Source organism: Odocoileus virginianus, chromosome 27 (assembly GCF_023699985.2).
Source record: "Odocoileus virginianus isolate 20LAN1187 ecotype Illinois chromosome 27, Ovbor_1.2, whole genome shotgun sequence".
Classification (NCBI taxonomy): domain Eukaryota; kingdom Metazoa; phylum Chordata; class Mammalia; order Artiodactyla; family Cervidae; genus Odocoileus; species Odocoileus virginianus.
The window spans coordinates 28261815-28280588 of NC_069700.1; the positions used below are offsets into that span (position 1 = coordinate 28261815).

At 56.5% G+C, this 18774-nt stretch overlaps 1 protein-coding gene across 4 annotated transcripts in view; it reads right to left on the reverse strand.

The window, feature by feature from the left end:
- Positions 1 to 8937: 8937 nt before the first annotated feature.
- FOXP4 (forkhead box P4) overlaps positions 8938 to 18774 on the reverse strand; it is a 50977-nt gene continuing 41140 nt past the window's right edge. For 2 of the 4 annotated variants that reach the window (XM_070456459.1, XM_070456458.1), the window contains exons 10-17: positions 18350 to 18433; positions 18034 to 18241; positions 17867 to 17943; positions 17010 to 17111; positions 13290 to 13411; positions 11798 to 11864; positions 11239 to 11408; positions 8938 to 10809 (exon numbers count right to left, since the gene is read on the reverse strand). In XM_070456459.1, the coding sequence (XP_070312560.1) occupies positions 10662 to 10809; positions 11239 to 11408; positions 11798 to 11864; positions 13290 to 13411; positions 17010 to 17111; positions 17867 to 17943; positions 18034 to 18241; positions 18350 to 18433 (978 nt within the window). In that variant the 3' untranslated portion in view covers positions 8938 to 10661. The remainder of the gene's footprint in view (positions 10810 to 11238; positions 11409 to 11797; positions 11865 to 13289; positions 13412 to 17009; positions 17112 to 17866; positions 17944 to 18033; positions 18242 to 18349; positions 18434 to 18774) is intronic. The other 2 variants (XM_070456461.1, XM_070456460.1) reach the window with 1 other exon arrangement.

Consider the following 18774-nt stretch of genomic DNA (forward strand, 5'->3'; position numbering starts at 1 on the left):
TCTCCAGCTTCCAAAACTTGTTGCTGAGGTCTCCTCCCTTGTTCTACTGGTTTCTATGAATCTACACCTTAAGAACAAGTCCCTCTGTGTAGTTTAGCAGGGCTTCAGGAGGAACACACATGAGCTCAACTTGCCACCTCTAATTAGAGGTGCTCCAGTTGAACTCTCTGTGGTCACCTCAAGTTCAACTTGACCCAGACCACTCCCCCATCCTCTTCTGCAAAATAAGGTTCTGATTCTCTGTAGGTCCTGATTTCTGCCAGTGGCTCCTGCTGCTCTGTCACCTACAGTTTAACACCACAGGGTCCTCTCTGCCCCTTTGTGCCCTTCGCCTCCTATTTGTGGGCACTCTCCCCTTGTCTCTTCCTCTGGGGTCCCTCCCCTTTAGCCACTGAGATCTGGCCTCTCATACCCAGGCCTGAACGAACAACCTGCTAGTGATCTTCAAGTATTTTCCCTTCACATCTAATCTACGAAATGTCTTCAAACAAATAAACTTGCCATAGTCATGTCACTCATGGCCCCCAAATATTTTGTCTAGAGCAAAAAGTCCCAGTTTCTGAGTAGGCAGGTGAGTTTCCACAATATGACTACTATATCTGCCTCTCCCAGCCTGCTTCTCCTGCTAAGACCACTGGGCCTGGTTTACAGCCACTCTGAACACACCGGTCCCTTCCTGACCCTGATCCCTCTGCATGCACACCTCCCAAGACTAATTGTAAATCCTGTCTCTGACACTGAGCTCCCTGAGTTACCCCAGAAATTGCCCACACCCTCTTCTAGGTTTCCAACCTTGAATCAAAAAGTCGTATTGCCATTTTTGGCTGACATATCTGTCCTTCTTTGGGGTTATTTGAGGGGAGGGACTGGGTCTTCTCCATCCTGTACATTCAGGGCTTAGTTCTGTATCTCGTATGCATTAAGTTCTCAATAAATGTTGAATGTGTGAGTGATTGGCTTTATAGCTATATTTCATTATTTGTCTGAGTCTATTCTTTTCTATGCTGCTGCCTTCATTGTCACCATATTAATAACACTTTGATAGGAAGATCGTTTAAATAATTAAACTCCTTGAAAGTGTCATTAGAAGGACCTTCTTTGTACCAAAGAGTGCTCACAGCAAAACAGAAAAAAGCATGTTCTTTTGCATGCTGCCTTAACTTGATTTATTATTTCACTCCTTTACATATTTGTCTTTCTTTCCTAACTGTTCTGTCTACCCCGCAAGGGCGGGGTCTGTGCTTAGCTATTCCTTCCAGCATTCCTCATGGCACTCGACACCAGCCTGGGTAGAGAGCAGGGGTTCCGTAAAGATTTGTAGATGGACTCACGTGTGCTCCAAGGTGCGGGGAGGATCAGAGGGCTGGTCTGGGGTGACTGACTTTCTGGTGTGGAAGCAAAATCAGATAGCCAAGCTGGGCTTGGGTCAGGCCTGGGGGGAGGGTGATGGTGAGGACCAGCATGGACTGTGGGAGAAGGCATCTGGGAACAGCCTTCATGGCCACTTCATGGAACACTTCATGGCCAAGTGTTCTTTGGGAAGCAGGGAGAAGAGCAGAATGAGGAAGAGGAGAGATGGAGGAGAGGAATGTGTGTGGACAGAGGGGCGGGTGGGTGAGGGTGGCCAGCGCAGAGGGCAGGGGCGAAGGGGGTGGGCAGGCCTCCAGGGTCAAGGCCTCAGGGCGATGTCTTGGCTCCAGGCGCTGACCAGCCCCCTGCCCCACCTCCACTTCCCTACTTCTCTTTCACCTCCACATCGGGTGTCAGAGGCAACTTCACCTTCACCTTCACTAGGCTGGGTCTCCCCTCCCTTGGATCAGCATCACCAGGTCCAGGCCGGGGCCTCTGCTCCCTCCCTCCTCTGGGCCATTTGTGAGTCCCATGACTATGTCCAGACTCCCCCTCCCGGAGCGAACCCCAGCCCTCTTCCTGAGCAGCTGAGCCCGGGCCCTGGGGGAGATAACAAGGACGGGGTATGAGAGGCACCTACTCTGATGGACAAGGGCGGGTCCTCATGGGAGTGCCATGCTGAAACTCTGCTGCCCTCTCCTACCCCCACTTAAATATGTATGAAAACCCACAACATCAATACAGTCAAGAAAACAGATAGTAAAACCTCTTCTTGACATGCCAAGTCTATTCCCTTCCCCGCTGGGGTCCTCACTTGCTCTCTCCCTCTGCTGCTAAACTCGGTGAGAGAGAGTTTACACCCCTGCCTCCCTTCCCGCTCCATACATGGCCTCCTTAACACAACTCCCTTCTCTCAGAGTAGATGCCCTCCTAGGGCGCCAGGGGCTTCCTGTTGCCAAGTCCGTGGGGGTGATGGTAGTGGTTGAGCAGGGGTGGTTCTTCCAGGCTTTGCCCTCCCTGAGCACCTCAGCCCCGCCGTGCAGAGCCCCTGCCTGGGCCTCAGGCTGCCCTCTCACCCGGCTCACCTCCCTGATTGCCTCCTCCATCTCTGCCTTCCTTCCCAGCCACGTTTCTTGGCCCACAACCAGATGTGGGCCCAGATGGATCAGTACTTCAGCAAGTTTCATCTCTCCAGCCCCTCTGCGCAGGTCCAGCTTGTTTGTCCTGCCCCTCCCTGCAGGCCCAGCTGAATGACAGACCTCTTCCTTGGCCCTATCTTGAGCCCAGAGGGGCTGAAGGAGTGACATTTCTTCCTTTGGCCCAGGACCCAAACCTTGGAATCGTTGTTTTGTTTTTAAATGAAATAATCAAGCCACACAAAAGTATCAGGAATGACAGGATGAACCCCTGTGTTCCTACCAGCCGGCTCAAGAATAAGTATCATCGATATACTTGAAGCCCCTTGAGTACCCTTTCTCATGGCATCTTCCCTTTCCCAGAGAGGCAACCACCATCCTGAATTTGTTATTCATCATTCCTACAAATTCTTTAAATGTTCATACATGTATATGTGGCTTACACACGCAGGGCTTCAAAGCACTGTGTAACCAGCGGCGCTCTGTGTATCTTTCTTCCATTTTCCCCCTCAAATGTACCCTGCTTATGACAAGTTGTGCTGTGGACTCCTTTTCTCCACAGTCTAATATTCCACTGTGGAAATGTGCCACACTTGACCTCCTCCTTCTCCCCATAAATAGACATTTCAGATACACCAGCTGAGGTCATTTTGGACTTTTCTTCTCATGCAGCTACCTGGTCCCAGCGTCCACTCTGTTCAAAAAGCTTCCTGATATCATTTCCCAAAGCAACCTCCCTTTTTAGGACTCCATTACCTGTCACCTGGACAGCCCCAGTAGCCACCTAACCAGCCCCCACAGTCCCAGCTTAGCCCACTCGCCCCACAGTTACTTTTCCCCCACAGCTGATATCGGCTGGGTTGCCTCTGCCCTCAACCCTCTCCTGGGAGCTGCCCCCCGCCCCCAGCCGGGCCCCCCAGCTGGCCTCGGACTCTCCACAGCCTGACTCCCTCATTTCCCATGTCAGCCCCCACTACTGCAGCCGGAGCTCCAAACGTTCTAACCTGCCTTCTCTCAGCTGTTGCCCCACTTGCCAAGCTCTCCTGCTGCGTCTTCGCTTCCCCTCGTGGCTCCTCCAGTACCACATCTTCTCTGAAAAGCCTGCTCTGAACACCTCTGGAGGCCACAGCCCAGGGTGTTGGAACCAGATTTAGCCCCGGAGAAGGCAATGGCAACCCACTCCAGTTCTCTTGCCTGGGAAATCCCATGGACAGAGGAGCCTGGTAGGCTACAGTCCATGGGGTCACGAAGAGTCAGACACGACTGAGCGACTTCACTTTCACTTTTCACTTTCACGCACTGGAGAAGGAAATGGCAACCCACTCCAGTATTCATGCCTAGAGAATCCCAGGGACGGGAGCCTGGTGGGCCGGCGTCTATGGGGTCGCACAGAGTTGGACACGACTGACATGACTTAGCAGTAGCAGCCAGCTCACTTGAGGCTACAGTCCATTGGGTCGCAGAGTCGGACACGACTTGGTGACTGAATGACGATCACGATAAAGCTCACCTGAAGAATCAGACTGTCTCCCTCTGATGCCAACTCAGTGACACAGGCCACAATTCTGAATCTCATCAGCAGTACCAGCAGCATTGCTGCCGATGGGGTATCAGCCAGTGTGGGCCCCGTGTGCAGGCTTCATGAGTCCATTTAATTCTCCCCTCGATCTGAGGAGTCAGGGATTCTTTTTTCTCTTTTAAGATTTGGGGGTGGGGGATGTGAACCATTTTTTAAGTCTTCATTGAATTTGTTAGACTATCGCTTCTGTTTTTGGTTTTTTGGCCATGAGGCATGTGGGATTTTAGCTCCCTGACTAGGGATCAAACCCATACCCCTGGATTAGAAGGTGAAGTCTTAACCACTGGAACACCAGGAAGTCCCGGAGTTAGGAATTCTCATCATCACTTTATAGATAAGGAGACTGCTCTGAAAGTCACTTGCCTGAGACCCAGCCTGTGCCAGAGGATGTATACTGTCGTTCAGCAATGACAGTGGTGAGCCAGGCTTGTCAGCCCACGGCCTTCCCCGCACCTGCCTCCCCACACAGCTCTGTTTTCTGCCCTGTGAACCTTTCTGAAGCTCCATCTAGGCGCTACAAGTCTAGAATGCCTTTTTCTCTGCCCGTTCCCTACAGTCAGTTTCCCCTTCCCAGCTGTGGCCTCCAGGAGCACAAGGGGCCCCTGAGCCCCATGGTAACTGGCAGCCAAGGTTACATTTTATTAACAGCTATTATGTGCTGTGGACCTAGTGAGCACCTAATATGCATGACAGGTTTTTATATGTGTATCATTATTAATCTTTTCAACAAACCAGTGATGATCACCCCATCCCAATTTACAGACGAGGAAACCAAAGCCCAGAGAGATCAAGAAGTTTTCCCAAGACCACAGAGCTAGCAAGAGGCAGAGGCAGGATCTGAACCCCTGCAGGGCCTGAGTTTCCTCCCCTGCAGTCCTTGGCACTGATAGCCATCAGTTTCCCGGCCAGAGAGCTGAGAGCTGAGTCCGGGGCTTCTCTGCTGTCCACCCACCCATGACCGCGCTTGGCCTGCTCTTGACCCCAGGGAGCAGCCGATGGAGACAGTCTGAGTTCCAGTCTGAGAGCAGGAGGGGCCCTGACCCTTAGTGGGGATGAAAGGCTTCTATACAGGACCAGGAACTCCAGCATGCCCACCCCACCCTGTACCACTCCGTTTAATTCAAGCCATCTTTCAAAGGTGGCCAGTGCCCCCTCCCCAGCTCCTCTTAGCTAGGACAGAGGGCCTTTCAGCCTTGGCTGCCACCGTGACCACTTTCTTGGGAGGGGTTGTTTTTCTAAACTTGTGAACCTGAGGTGGAGACAGACTGCAGGTGTGCAGGCAACCTGGGCCTGTGTGATGGGATGTCACGGTCACTACCATGTGGTTTGTGTCCCTGCCCGGTGTGGCCACAGGATAATTGCAGGCTTTCAAGATGGAAGGGACCTCTTGGTGTAAATGTAGCTGATTAGCATCACGTGTGTGTGCCCATGTGTCTGTGCACACGCTCAGGTGCGTGCCTGTGTGTGTGTGTGTGTGTGGTCCTTGTGAGTCCTCCCCAGACCTCTCCCCTGCCCAGGGGCCTCTCTGCCCTCACCGCTCAGACTCTATTCCAGCAGGAGGCCCCCCACTACCTCCTCCCCCCTGTGTGATTATTTTTACAGGGCGTTTCAGCCTTCTTTCTCTGGCTCCCTCTGTCCCTCAGTGATATTTCAAGCCTCAACTTACCTGGTTCTGCCTAGAGAACTCTGAAGCCAGGGCCTGATTCCTAGCTCTGAGGCACTCTGTACCTCAGCTTCCCCTTTTGGAGTCTCCAAGAAGAGGGGAGGAAGCCACAGCGTACAGTGTCACAAGAAAGCTGAGACTAAGCCACCAAGTTGCTCTCTCCTCTTCCCCCAGACTGCAACCAGATTCCTCATTCTTCTAATGCTTCGTCTGTTAGTCTCTGATTTCCTGAGTCTCAGTTTCCTCATCTGTGAAATGGGGATAAAAATAGTATCTGACTCAGAGTTAGGTGGCATCACCTACTCAATGGACATGAGCCCAAGCAACCTCTGGGAGATGGTGGAGGATAGGGTAGCCTGGCGTCCATGGGGGTCTCAAAGAATCAGACACGATTTAGCGACTGAACAACAGCCAACAACAGAGTTGCAAAGATTAAACAAAATATAAGGCTTCTCTAATAGGATGTGGTATGTGATAAGAGCTCATTAAATGTTAGTAATTACTGTTACCATTAAGAATCTTTACTGAGCCCTTTACGGTGCCCAGTGTACCAGGCTCCAGAGGTGTCTTCTCTCCGGATCGCTCTCGTCTCTCTTACTTCTTCCGTTTCTGTGCAAGGTGCTTCATAGGTCAAAGTTGCATGGGTCTAGAAGCCCCCGAACAGCAGGAGGAATACTTTTCTGCCCTGGGCTAGAGACTGCTCTCTGGGACTTGGGGTCAGAGGGCTGTAGTTGTCACAGGAAGTTGAGCACTCCCTCCCACACTCCACCTCCCATCCTTCCCTGGAGGGCAAGTTTGCCCAAAGAGGAGCAGAAGCTCAGCTTTGTCTGAAGCGCCCTCTGCTGGCCACTGGCAAAGGCCTTGGCCGAGGGTGGCTAATAGAGGAAGAGGAGGCTCCCGAGTGTGAGGGGAAGGGAACGTCTGCCGGGTGCAGAGTCCACAGGGTCACCAGTGAGTGTGCTCAGTCGTGTCCAACTCTGCGATCCCACAGACTGCTGTCCACCAGGCTCCTCTGTTCATGGAACTTTCCAGGCAAGAATACTGGAGCGAGTTGCCATTTCCTACTCCAGGGGATCTTCCCAACCCAGGGACCAAACCAGTGCCTCCTGCATCTCCTGCATTGGCAGGCGGGTTCTTTACCCCTGCACCACCTGGGAAGCCACTGTTAGTTACCTTCTCACCCTCAAAATGTCTGGCTTGGAGTATCCCCCCCCCTTTTTTTTGTTGCTAGCCTGAGAACAGCTCCCCAAGACAGCTTTGCTCTAACCCAGTAAATGCAGAAATATTCAGACCTGAACAAGCAACCAGCCACAGCTAATAACCTGCTCCCGGTAACAGTAGGAAGGAGAGAAGCTAGACAACATGCAGAACTTCCTGACAGCAAAACAAGACTGGGGGTGAGGTGGTTCTTATTTAGGACGTAATAAATCCCATGGACAGAGGAGCCAGCGCGGTGGTCTCCAGTCCATGGGGTGGCAAAAAGTCGGACACAACAGCATCTGAACAGCAAAAGATGGGGGTGGGGGTGGGGCTGCCCCACGTGGGATCTGTCAGAACAGTAAGGACATTAATGTTGAGTCTGTAACTCAGAAGATGGAGGTCCACAGCAGCCTCCTGTTTCCTACATTTTAAGACCTTCTCTGCCAACATCTGGGACAGATCTCAGCTCACGTCCAAATTTACTGTTCAGGCATTTGCCACATCCCTGGGGGAAGGAATAAAAAAGACACTAGTTTGAAGTAGGAGAAACTGAAGTTGGACCACTTGAAGGGCTGTCCTGATACTGAGGCTAGGTGTCATCTTGTCCCATGAGTCTCCCATGTGGGAAGAATACTCCTAGGGCCAACCAGGGAACAAACCTTCTCCCGCGGGTGGAGTAGGGAGCTGGCGGGTGGCAGCTAACACCTCTGGATTCCCTAGAAGGCTGGTGGGTTCCACGGGAAAGCAGGGGGAAAGGGAAGCGGCCACAGTGAAATTGAGGGTAGCTGCTTTGCTGCATTGTCGAGAATGCCCAAGAATGCCTGTTGTCCACACAAATTACATGAAGCTAGTCCTGCTGTTGAGAACCCTGGCGGCCTCCATGGAGGGTGAGGGGGGCAGTGATTCGAGCAGTGCTACTTCTTCGTAGCGCCCGGTGGGCAGGTCTCCCCTGGCCTGGCCCCTCCTGAGATGCCCTCTCTAGGAAGGGACAGGGGATTCACTCCGAGCTCTGCACCAGTGTCCAGAGGATTAGGGCAGGGGGAGGAGGTGGGGTAGACTGGGCTTGACAGAAGGTGGAGGACCACAGATGATGGCTGAAAGGAGTAGGAAAGGCCTGAGACAGGAAGTCAGCAGAGACTCAACCTCCAAACCCTGCCGGCTCTTTCCCCCACTACTTCCCTCAAGCTTGGCTTTCGGTAAGTTTCAGCATTTTGATGCTTTGTGGGATTACTGGGTCTGCTTTCTCAACACCTTCCCTCCTCTCTCCACACTTCCCCCAAGTGCATACACTCCTTCCCGGGCCCCGCTGTGGAGACGTGCCCAAGGTGCTGGAAGGGAGCTGGGAGACAGCCCAGTGGTGGGCACTGGGGTCTGAGAGGTGGGGGGCTCCCCATTGGGGTTGGGTAGTGGGTGGGGGGGTCAGGATTTGGTGTGGGCTGGTGCAGTGCTGCCCCCTACCCTGCTCTGCCTTTAATGGCCTGAACCTCTTCCTTCCCTTCCCCAACTGTCCGGGGTCCCCTTTGCATGGGCTGCAATAGCCCCTTTTTTGACCCGAGTCCACCACTGCTTACACTGCATAGTGGCGGACAAGCATCTCAATGCCACTCCCTTCCCCACACACGCCTATCCAGGTAGCCTTCACCCATGGGTGATGGGCCCAGAGGGCTTCCCGGGCATGTGCTTCTGCAGCAAGAACCCTCTGGATCCCAAGAGGAAATCTACTCCCCAATGAAAACGTCCAGGCAGGAAAGCTTCGATGTCAAACCCATGAAGGAACTGGGCCCAGGGGTTGTGACTTTGGGAGAAAATAGGAGAACGATGGAGACCTGGTTTGAGAGAAAATTCCCCAGATGACGAGTGGAAAAGGGAGCCAGGTGGGGCAGAGAGGAGCTGGAACAAAGCTGTGAACGAATGTGGAGGCGCAGGTGCTGGGCTCGGCCCACTTCCGCGCTTGCAGCAAGAGCCCCTTGCCCACAGCGTCCTCCCCTCCCTTGCTGACACACGCAGGGCCCGGTGAAGAGAGGACGTTTAATATTTCTGTGCTGGTCAAACAGAACACAGGTGGGGAGTACATAGGGGAGGGGGCGGAGGGCCCCCTGCCTCTTGGGAGGGGTGGCTTGTGAAGGGGTGTATGTGGGGGTTTCTTGGGAAATAGTCCAAGGAGTCTTCTCAGCAAAGGGGCCTGGCCTGGGGTGTAAGTATCAAACACACCCAGTCCTTGGCCTTAAGTTGGGGTCCCCCATAGGGGGTCTGTGGAGAGAGTCTCACTTTTTTTTCCAGCTCCTTCGCTGGAATCCACACTCCCAGTGTGATGGGGAACTTGGTCCTGGAGAAGGGGGTCTGGAGAGCCCCCAGGAAGCAGCCCACGGTTGGGAGGAGGGCTCCCCATGCCCCCGGCCCAAGGGGACGAGAACCCGGGGGGCAGAGGGAGCTGAGGGAGGCAGTCTCCTCCCCTCTGTCCGTGCTCCTTCCCCCAGGCCAGGCCGAGCAGAGGGGAGGTGCGCAGGGCCCCCAGCTTCTACTGAGTCCCAGGGTCCTCAGGGTGGGGGTGGAGAGAGGGGGTCTTGGCCACCAACAGACACTGTAAACTTTGGTTTAAAACAATAACTTAAGTCGGGAAGGGCTTCCAGCCTGAGGCTGGGGTGGGCAAGAGGACCAGGGGATGTGGGAGGCGACAAAGGAAAAAGCCAACGAAAAGTTTTGGTTTTTGCTTCTGGCATAAGAAAGGTCTTTGGTCATCCGTGTAACTGAGGGGTGCGGGGTGGGGGGCGGGTGAGGGAAGACTGCAATGGGGGACCTGAAGGCTGGGGTGGGAGTGACCGGTTGGGTCACAGCAGCCACCATATTCATCCCGCCCGCCCCTGCCCGCCCGGCTTCAGCTGGGCCTTTCCCCGGGATAGAGGCAGATGCTTTCCTGCAGCCCCGGCACCACCCGGCCTGACTCCAGCCTCAAGGGTGGCTCGGCTCCACCTCCACGAGTCCACCGGGCACAGGCCTCTTCCTGTGCTTCCTGGCATGGGGGGCAGCGGCCAGCAAACAGGGATGCAGGCCTATTCAGCCTGGAGCCGGCCGCCCTACTTCCACGGGCCCGCCCTCAATCCGGGTTCTCCCACCACTAGCTGTGGCTTCTGAACAGGCAGAGCTGAGGGGGCTGGTTTCTCCTGGGGCTGCTCTGAGATTTAGCTGCCCTGACCCAGGCCAGGGCAGGGGAAGGAGTCGGGCTGGAGTTATTTCTTCACAGTACGGACAAAATGGTGGAAGGGAGCACAGATGGAGGAAGTGGGGGCCTCTGGCCAGACCACGCGGCCAGAGCCAGGGGTGCGGTGCCCTGGGTTTGAGAGGGTGGCTTAGCCCCGCCTGCGGGTCTCCAAGGCGCTGAGGGGCCCTGTAGGGGCCAGCTGGTGGGGGAGGAGGGCCCTGCTACTGCTGGTGGTTGGGGGCGGGGGGCGTGGAATTCAGATGTTGGGGGGGGGGTCTGAGGAGGGGTCTGGGCCCTCTGTGTCCTCTGCCGGTCCCAGAGCAGGGATTCTGTGTCCCCTCGGGGTGGGGGGAGGACCGTCCCTGCCCCCGAGTGTCGTAGGTCAGTCAGGTCACCTTGGGAGTTGCTGGCCCAGCCCCCCCATCTGAGTCCTGGAAGTGCCTTGAGGTTGGGCGGGGCGTGGAGTGGGGTAAGTGGGGCCTGGGTTCCCGCAGGGAGGGGTCTCACCCCTGCCCCGCCTGCCCCTGGAGGCCCTTAGGACAGTTCTTCTCCAGGCAGCTCCTCCTCCAGGTCCCTGTCTTCTGGAGGCCCCACGGTGCTGGGGTTGGGGGGCCCCAGGGGGGGTCCGGGCCGCCTGTCTTCCTCGGCCTCAGCCGGCTCCTCTTTCACCTGTACCTGGTGGCTGTGACGGAAGGGGTGATGCGGACACTCGGGGGGCCTTCCCTGCCCACTCCCATCCCAAAACGCATCCAGAATCTGGGGGCACGGGGGGTGTCTCCCCAGGAGCCCCTCATTTCTGAGGGACTGAGGGCTGACATCAGTCTGGTCTCCCCGGGGGCTGTCTTCAAAAGAAAGGTGTTGGGATAGGCAGAGACGGTCCTTGGTTGGGAAGGAGAGATGAAGGGAGATGAGAGAGGATGGAGGGAAGGAAATAAAAAAAGAGGATGGGGGTGGGGAGCCATGAGGAGAGAGGGGGGCCACCGGTCCTGGGAAGAGAGCTGGACCAGAGGTGACAAGATAGGGATCCCAGCTGCAGGGGGACAAGATCCCACCTTCCCAAGGTTTGGGGGTGGGGGAATGGGGTGGCCTGGGGTCCACGCCGCAACCTCACCTGTACTGGGGTGGGGAGAGGCGAGGCGGGCTGCTGCTGCCGTTGCTGGGCAGCGGCTCCACGGGGGCACCCGCGTCGTCGTGGCCGAGGGGCAGGAGGCTGCTAGCGGAGCCAGGGTTCAGCATGCCGGGGCTGTTGAGGAGGGGGAAGCTGCTCTCGGCCAGGGCAGCCTGGAGAGCACAGAGCGGAGGCCCGTCAGCAGGCTCCACCTGGTTGGGTGATGTCCCTTCCCCAGCCCTCGGGAGCCTCCTGTGCCGCGTGTCTGCGCCCTGGCAGATCTCCAGCGCTCCTGCCTCTGATTCTGACCTGCCTCCCAGCTTTGCTGAGAACCTGGGCGTGACTTATTCCTTCCAGGGAGACAGAGGACCACCCCCCCCGCCCCAACACACACACACAGGACAAGCCAGGGCAGGGGACGCCATTACCTATCTGTGCCAACCTCCCTGCCCCGTGCCCTGTGTCTCTGCCGGAGACAGTGGAGGAGGCTCTCTTCCGAGGCCAGTGAGCGGGTGGGAAGGTGAGGGGGCGGGAGGGCGCTGGTCGGGGACCAGTCCACTACCTGGTAGCTGGCGTTAAGTGCTCCGTAACTGAGGCCCGAGATCATGTTCTTCACCAAGGTGGGGCTCCTGGAGGAGAGAGAAGGCAAGTCTGCTTCATGCATCGGCTTACTCCTCACTCAGGCCTTGACCCTAACTGAGGGCCTGCTCTGTGCCAGGGGAGGGCCGTTCACTGTCCTGGAGGTCATAGTCGGCCGTGCCTATCTTGTTCAGCCCTCCTGCTGACCTGAAGCAGCAGGAACCAAGAGCCCCCTTCACGGGAGAGCTGCCCGGGCTCCTAGGGACCCTGGAACACGCCCAGAGTCTCAGAGCTATAGTGAGACAGATTCTTCCCTGTGTCTTGCTCCATGTCAGGCAGCCCAGTAGTTTTTCTCTTCAGTTTAGATTTCCTGCTGTCTGACAAGGTCTGAGTGATAGCCTCCACAGTCCCCTTTCTGTAAAACCCACTTTCCTGCCATCCTGAATTTTGGGACATCTAGTATGCCATGTGCTCAGCCTGTCCCCACATGCTCTATACCGCAGGCTTTTCTACACAAAAAGGACTCCAGGAGTTGGGTCAGGAAAAGCAGTGGCTCAAGGCCATCCTCTACAGTGACGACCCCCTAGTTTAGAGAGTGCCTCAGAAAGGTTAAGAAGCGGGCCCAAGGTCACATAGCTGTGGAGAAGTAGAGGTATAATTAGAGCCCAGGTCTTCTGATTCCAGGGTGAAAACAGGACATGAAGATTTTAAGTGTTGGGACTGGCATATGAGGGCACTCAGAAGGGGTGTGGTTCCTTTTTGAGTCCCAATCCTGCCCCAGCCCCCACTGCTGCCTGAAGGTAAAGAGGCTCTTGTTTGGGGAGAAGGAATCTTTGAGGGGTATAGGCACCCACAGATATACATCTAATTGCTTCACACCTCTCTCTGCCTCCTCACAGGCCTCTGGCCCAAGAAGCACAGGCAGGCCCACGTGAGATGTCTGGGGTGGAAGGTGGCGGTGCTGGGAGGGAAGCTGAAAGAGGAGCTTCTGACCCTCTCCCAGGTCCCTCAGTCTCCACTCAAAGCGCTACATGGGAGACGTCAGAGACCCAGCTTTGCCTGGGATCTGCTGGGTGACCGCCTTCCAGCCCCTTGCCCTCTCTGGGCCTCCTCTCCCTGTAAAAAATGAAGTGGGGCCCAGGGATCTCACAGGTTTGGCTCATCCCGTGACAAGAAGGGGGGAGAGCAGCCTTGGGGATGGTAGCCCCTTCATCAATGGCCACGCTGGCTACCACCTGCTCACGCCCTGGCTCCGGCTGAGGGCTCCACCCTGATGCCGGGTTCCTCTCAGCTCCTCCCTCGGTCAGAAGCAGAAGACTGAAATGTCCTCTCCCTGAATCACCTGTCACTTCTAGACTCTGGGCCATCCTGGGCCCCTGTGGCCTCATTTCTCCCCACCCTCCCTCCACGGTGGGAAGGCTCTGGTGCACGGAGGCGCCCTGGGGAGGAATGGGGGGGGGGGGTGGCCCACACACCCCGTCATCTTTGGCGGTCTTCGTTTCTGGTACTCCCGCTCGTCCACAGTCCACACAGCGCCCTTGACGTTCTCCACGCGCACGAAGCACTTGTGCAGGCTGAGGTTGTGTCGCACCGCATTCTGGGGGAACGGGGACAGGAAGCAGATGCTCAGAGGGGGCCCCTCCTCCAAGTGGGGGAGCACAGACAGGAGGGTTCTCAGGTCCTACCTGGTCCCACCTTCCCAGGCCTAGTGACAAGCGGCAAGGGGTGGGCAGGAGATGACACAGCCAGAGCAGAGAAGGCCCCTCTCCGCCCTGGAGCCAGGGGTCCCCGGTACCCCTCGCTGCCACCGGCCCGCTGTATCGTCTGCTCCCCGCCACATTTTAGAAAACTCTGTCTACCAGGTGACTGACACCTCATTAGCAATAACCCATTTTCCCACCACCATCAGACAGATGCATGCAGCCGTTGGGGCTTCTGAAGAACACGAGATGCCATCCAGGCCCTGGCCCTCAGTGAGCCTGGGACGTTGTAGCTCAGGCACACACAGAGTCTCTATTAAGCCTCAAAAGTCTTGGGAATAACTCAGAAGCCTCGCTGCAACTTCCTCTGTCCCCTTGGAGCATGGGAGCCTTGACTCTGGGCTGTGGCTGAGACTGTTATTGTTTAGCCGCTCAGTCGTGTGACCCCATGGACTGTTGCCTGCCAGGCTCCTCTGTTCATGGGATTTTCCAGGCAAGAGTACTGGAGTGGGTTGCCATTTCCTTCTCCAGGGGATCTTCCCAACCCAGGGATCGAACATGTGTTCTCCTGCATTGGCAGGTGGATTCTTTACCACTGGGGCACCAGGGAAGCCCTCTGGCTCAGAACACATAGCTTATTGAGAGCACGAGGTATACAGTAGGGGCCTACTGCATGTTTGTTAACATAAGGAAGCTGGGAAAAAGGCGAGTGTGAGTTTAGTGGCTGTACAGAAGGAAGAGGAGGCAAAAGAAGAAAAGTCACCTTGGCGGTCCCACCTCCTCCCAGCAGGATAACTTCAGGAATTGAGGTCATCTGGTTTGTAGGACACTTGGGTGGGGGCAGGGTGCTTGGCCCAAATCGCCCCCTGGGAGCCTGGGCTAGGACCCTAATCCATCCCCCGCCGCTTGCCACGTCCCTCACTCCTGTCCCCCCATTCTCCTCTTTCAGCTTCACACCCCCAGCCATCCCTGCCCCTGTTACCTGTCCCCCCAGCCTCCCCCCACCTCATCTCCATCCTTGTCTCCTCTTTACATTTCTAAACGGGGAAGAAAGCAGGCTGGGCGGGCAGCCCGTGCCCCTGGAGATCCCCTCTCCCTCTCTCCCTTCCAACTCTTGCCACTTGCAACTGGCCCGATTTCATTACCAATTTTAATTTGCCTCTAATTAAATCCTGTGTATTTTTCCGACTCGCTTGCTAATCCACGAGGGAGGCGGGCGGCTGGAGTGGAATCTCTTGGAGCGATAATTACAAAGGGCCTAATCACGCCGGGGCTCCTGCCTCGGAATAAATTTGCCCGCATTACGGGGCTCCGATCCTCCGCTTTGCAAATGAGAATGACCCCAATTTCCGAGGATGGCCTCACCGGGGCTTTTTTCCCTCATTTCGAAGCCTGATTCGTGATGAGAGACTAATTCGTTACGCTGAAACATTAACGGCAATTTAAGGGGTCTGGCGGGGGCTGCGTAAACAAAAGGACCGGCCCACAACACAGGCCCTGGGAGGGGACGGACACAGGGGGAGGGCCAGCAAGGACCGTCAGCTTGGCAGATGGCCGCTCTGTCCCCGGATGAACGGCAGCTGGCCTGGCCCACACTGGCTCCCGACCCTTCTGCCCTGGTCTGAAGCGGACAGCATCCCAGGCTGGGGGGCCTGAGGAAGGAAAGGAGGAGGGAGGAGAGGAAGCTGAAGTAGTTGAAGAGAAGAGGAGGGACCTCACGGAGCAGATGAACGGGTGGAAAGGAAACAGATGAGTCGGGTGTGTACGCAGGGTGCATTTCCCAAGTGACATGAGTGGAAGCTTGGCGGCAAAGACCCTGAAAGTCAGAGTGGACCACAAGCTGAGATGGTTTCTGCTGTGCCACCGGGAGGGCACAGGTGGTGCCCTACACGTGGCAGAAGCAGCAGCAGAGCACAGCTCAATGGGACAGTCACTCACTGAGTGGGCTTCTTGCTGGGACCTAAATGAAGCGAGGGGAGGTGGGGGTGAAGACACCCACGGAGGGAGACACACTGCTGAGACGACCAAGGCTGGGCCACCAGTCAAAGGTGGTTGGTATGAAGGCCCAGGGGCTTGGGCTATGGGAGGGGTGGCTTCCTAATGGTCATCGAGGGGTTTAAGGAAGTCACCTAAACCAGCTCCTCCTGACCTCAAGAGGGATTGCAGAGGTGATATAGTTAAGAGACGACAGGAAAGGAGGGTAGGTGGGTGAGAGGAACTCAGCCCCCAAGGAGGAGGCTGTCTGTAGCAGTGAGGCTCCACACTGATTCCCCTAAAGGTAGAGGATTAATATAGTAAAGCAAATGTTACATAACAACTGTAATGATCCCGACATTTGTATAGGACTCTGTCCTTTATGAAACCTGGTATCCAAACCGGCTTGCAGGTTGGAGACTGAACCAGGTGGCCCCCAGAAGGCCCTGCTGGCTCAGAGAGAGGGCAGGACTGTGGTTGGCAGGAAATGACATCACTCACAGCCAATCAGAGCAGCTGTCCCAGCCTCGCAGCATCTTTGGCAAGCATTGGGAATTGGGCATGGGGATACAGAAGGTCACGAAGCAGTCTCTCCTGCTGAACTTAGCACTCTCAAGGAAGAGAAGGCTGGGCTCTGTACAGACCCCACCTGTCCTGATCACTGGTGGGGAGGGGGTCCCTGTGACACTTGTGGAAACCTGGTGGGCCAGGGGAGGTAGGCTGCTAACTGCACCTTCTGCTCTGGCCAGCAGAGGGACTCAAGAGCCAGGGATCTGATTCAGGTCCTGCGACACCAGGCCCTGGTATCCATCCTTTCCCACAGAGAGCGGACACTTCCTTCTTTCCCCTCAGCCGCTCCCACCCTGCTGCACAGAATTTAATACTTTCACCCATCAGACAGACAGACAGACAGACGCACACCCCCCACGCTGGCTCTAGAAAAATAAACAGCTTAGTGTCTAAGCTCACATCTCTGTGTCCCATTTTTCTAGGATCTGCCCCTTGCCTGTTTCTGGTCCAGCAGGAAAACTCTACAGTTGAAGGTGTTAAAATGACTAATTGGATGAAGACAACTATCTTCCTGCCACTGATGGTGGAATTGGGGAAGAGTATGAGTGTCTGTATTTGTGCTCCATAGTACAGTCCAGGATTTCGGTCTACACACATGTCCAGGCCTGCAATCACCCATCCCCCCCACACCCATTCTAGGCTTAGCGCTTTGGCAAGGAATCTGGACCTTCAAGGTCTCCTGTGAATGGGACCCAGGCCTCCCCACCAGGTTCGGGCACTACTGACTCCTGGAGGCCCTACTTGAGGGGGCTGGGGTCTTTGGGGCCGGGGGTGGCCCTCTAGAGAAGTGGAGGTAGGGGCTTAGGGCCCAGGGCCCAGCCTGGGGCCCGCTGAGTCATTTGTACAGAACTGCCTCTCCAAGGGGCCTGTTAGGCAGCTTTGGTTTCAAAGAGATGTGGAGATGTCCAAGGCTGCCCAGGGCCCTGGTGAGGAGGAAGCGGCATGCCTTACCTTCCAGGTGGCCGTGTTCCTCCGGAAATAGGCAAACATCCTGGTGAACCAGTTATAGATCTCGTTCAGGGTCAGCTGCCTGTCGGGAGTTTCCAGGATGGCCTGTGGACAGGGAAGAAGTCCAGGGACCCTCAGTCTGGGCCTCCAAGGTTCACAGGCCTGTGTGCTCTCCCGAGCTCTCCTCTAGGGCCCTTAACTCATCTGAGGGCAGAAGAGACCCACAGAGGAAGCACGTGGACAAGACTGGGGGTGCTCTCTGGTGCTCTGAGAGGGGCAGGCTGGTTGCAGCCCAACCAGAGGCTACAGGGAACACAAGTCTCAAGGGCCATGCACTTGCTGGAGGAATGCATGAATCTCCGCTGGAGGAAACATGGCTCAAAGGGATCCTGCCTCGACTGGGAAGGAAAGCAGCATTCTTGAAAGTAGTGCAGGCCAGTTGGAATTTATCCTGGTTTTGGCAAAGGGCACCCCAAGAATGAGATGGAGAGTGTGTGTGTGTATGAGAGAGAGACAGAGAAAAGAAGACACGCTATGAGTGACCGTAAGTCTATTAGAAAATAGTCTCACGGGAGTAACATGTATGTGGAAAACAGAGAATGGATGACACGGTGGCTATTAGCAGCAAAAACCGACGAGTGTGCTCTCAGAGGCGGGTCCACCTGACCAGCAGGCTGGGATCAGCTGAGGTCCCATGCGAGAGGCCATTGGCCGAGGAGGAAAACGCGGGAGCGATCGGGACAAGACTCCCGTGATGCTCTCTGCTCCCAGGATCCCCTGGGGGCCGGGACCCTGAGCGAGGAGCGCAGCCAGTGTGCCGCCCCCCACCCACTCCCTCTACCTCCCCACGGCTGGCTCACCTGGCGGATCAGGGAGGCGTAGGTGAAGGGCGGCCGGACGTCGGCGTTCTTGTAGAACTCATGGTTCTGGGCCAGCTCTGGAGGGAGACAGGGAGAGCCTGAGGAGGTAACCGGAAGCAGGGGCTCCGGCTGTGGCGGAAGACGCCCCTCCCTGCGGCGGCCCTTACCTGAGGAGATGGGGGAGCAGAACTTGTCGCTGCTCCTCCGCCGGGCAGGACCCCCACTGTGCAGCGAGGCCGAGCCCAGGCCGGGGGGCCTGAGCGGGGTGACGGGGGCGGCGGCCGAGGTGGGGGGGTGCGCAAGGCCGTCTGGGAACGAGTCGGCTGCGGAGACGGTCACCTTGAAGAATGAGGAGGAGCCGGGGGCTGGGTTCAGCTGTGAGCAACGGGGCAGGGTGCTGAGTCGGGGGGGCAGGGGGGTCCCCAGTGAGGGGCGGGGGACGCGCGGTTCTGAGAGAGCCACAGGGAGGGGAGAGTCACTCACTGGCTGGCTGAAGGGCTTGGGTTCCGAGGGCCGCATGTGCAGATGGGTCATCATGGCCTGCAGCCGCTCGCTCTCCTTGGCGAGCTGTGGAGAGGCGGGCGGTGAGCTAGGGACCTGTGCTAGGGGCAGCCGGGCCCTCTTCCCCTTCCACATCCCAAACCTCCATCCCCAGGACCTCTCATCCCTGGCCCCTGGCATCTCCTTCCATCTCCTGCTCCAGGAAACCCTCCCTGCTCATCCGGACTCTGTGTCCCCGGCCTGGAGCCCAGCACAGCCGCTGCCTGTCGGCGCCCACTTCTCCCCAACAGCACATGCCTTTTCTCCCCCTCAAGGGCAGAGGCTGTGGCTGAAGTTCAGTGGCACTTGTGTGTGTGAGAGTGCCCTCACACACTGAATGGGGATACAGGAATGGATGGATGATTCAT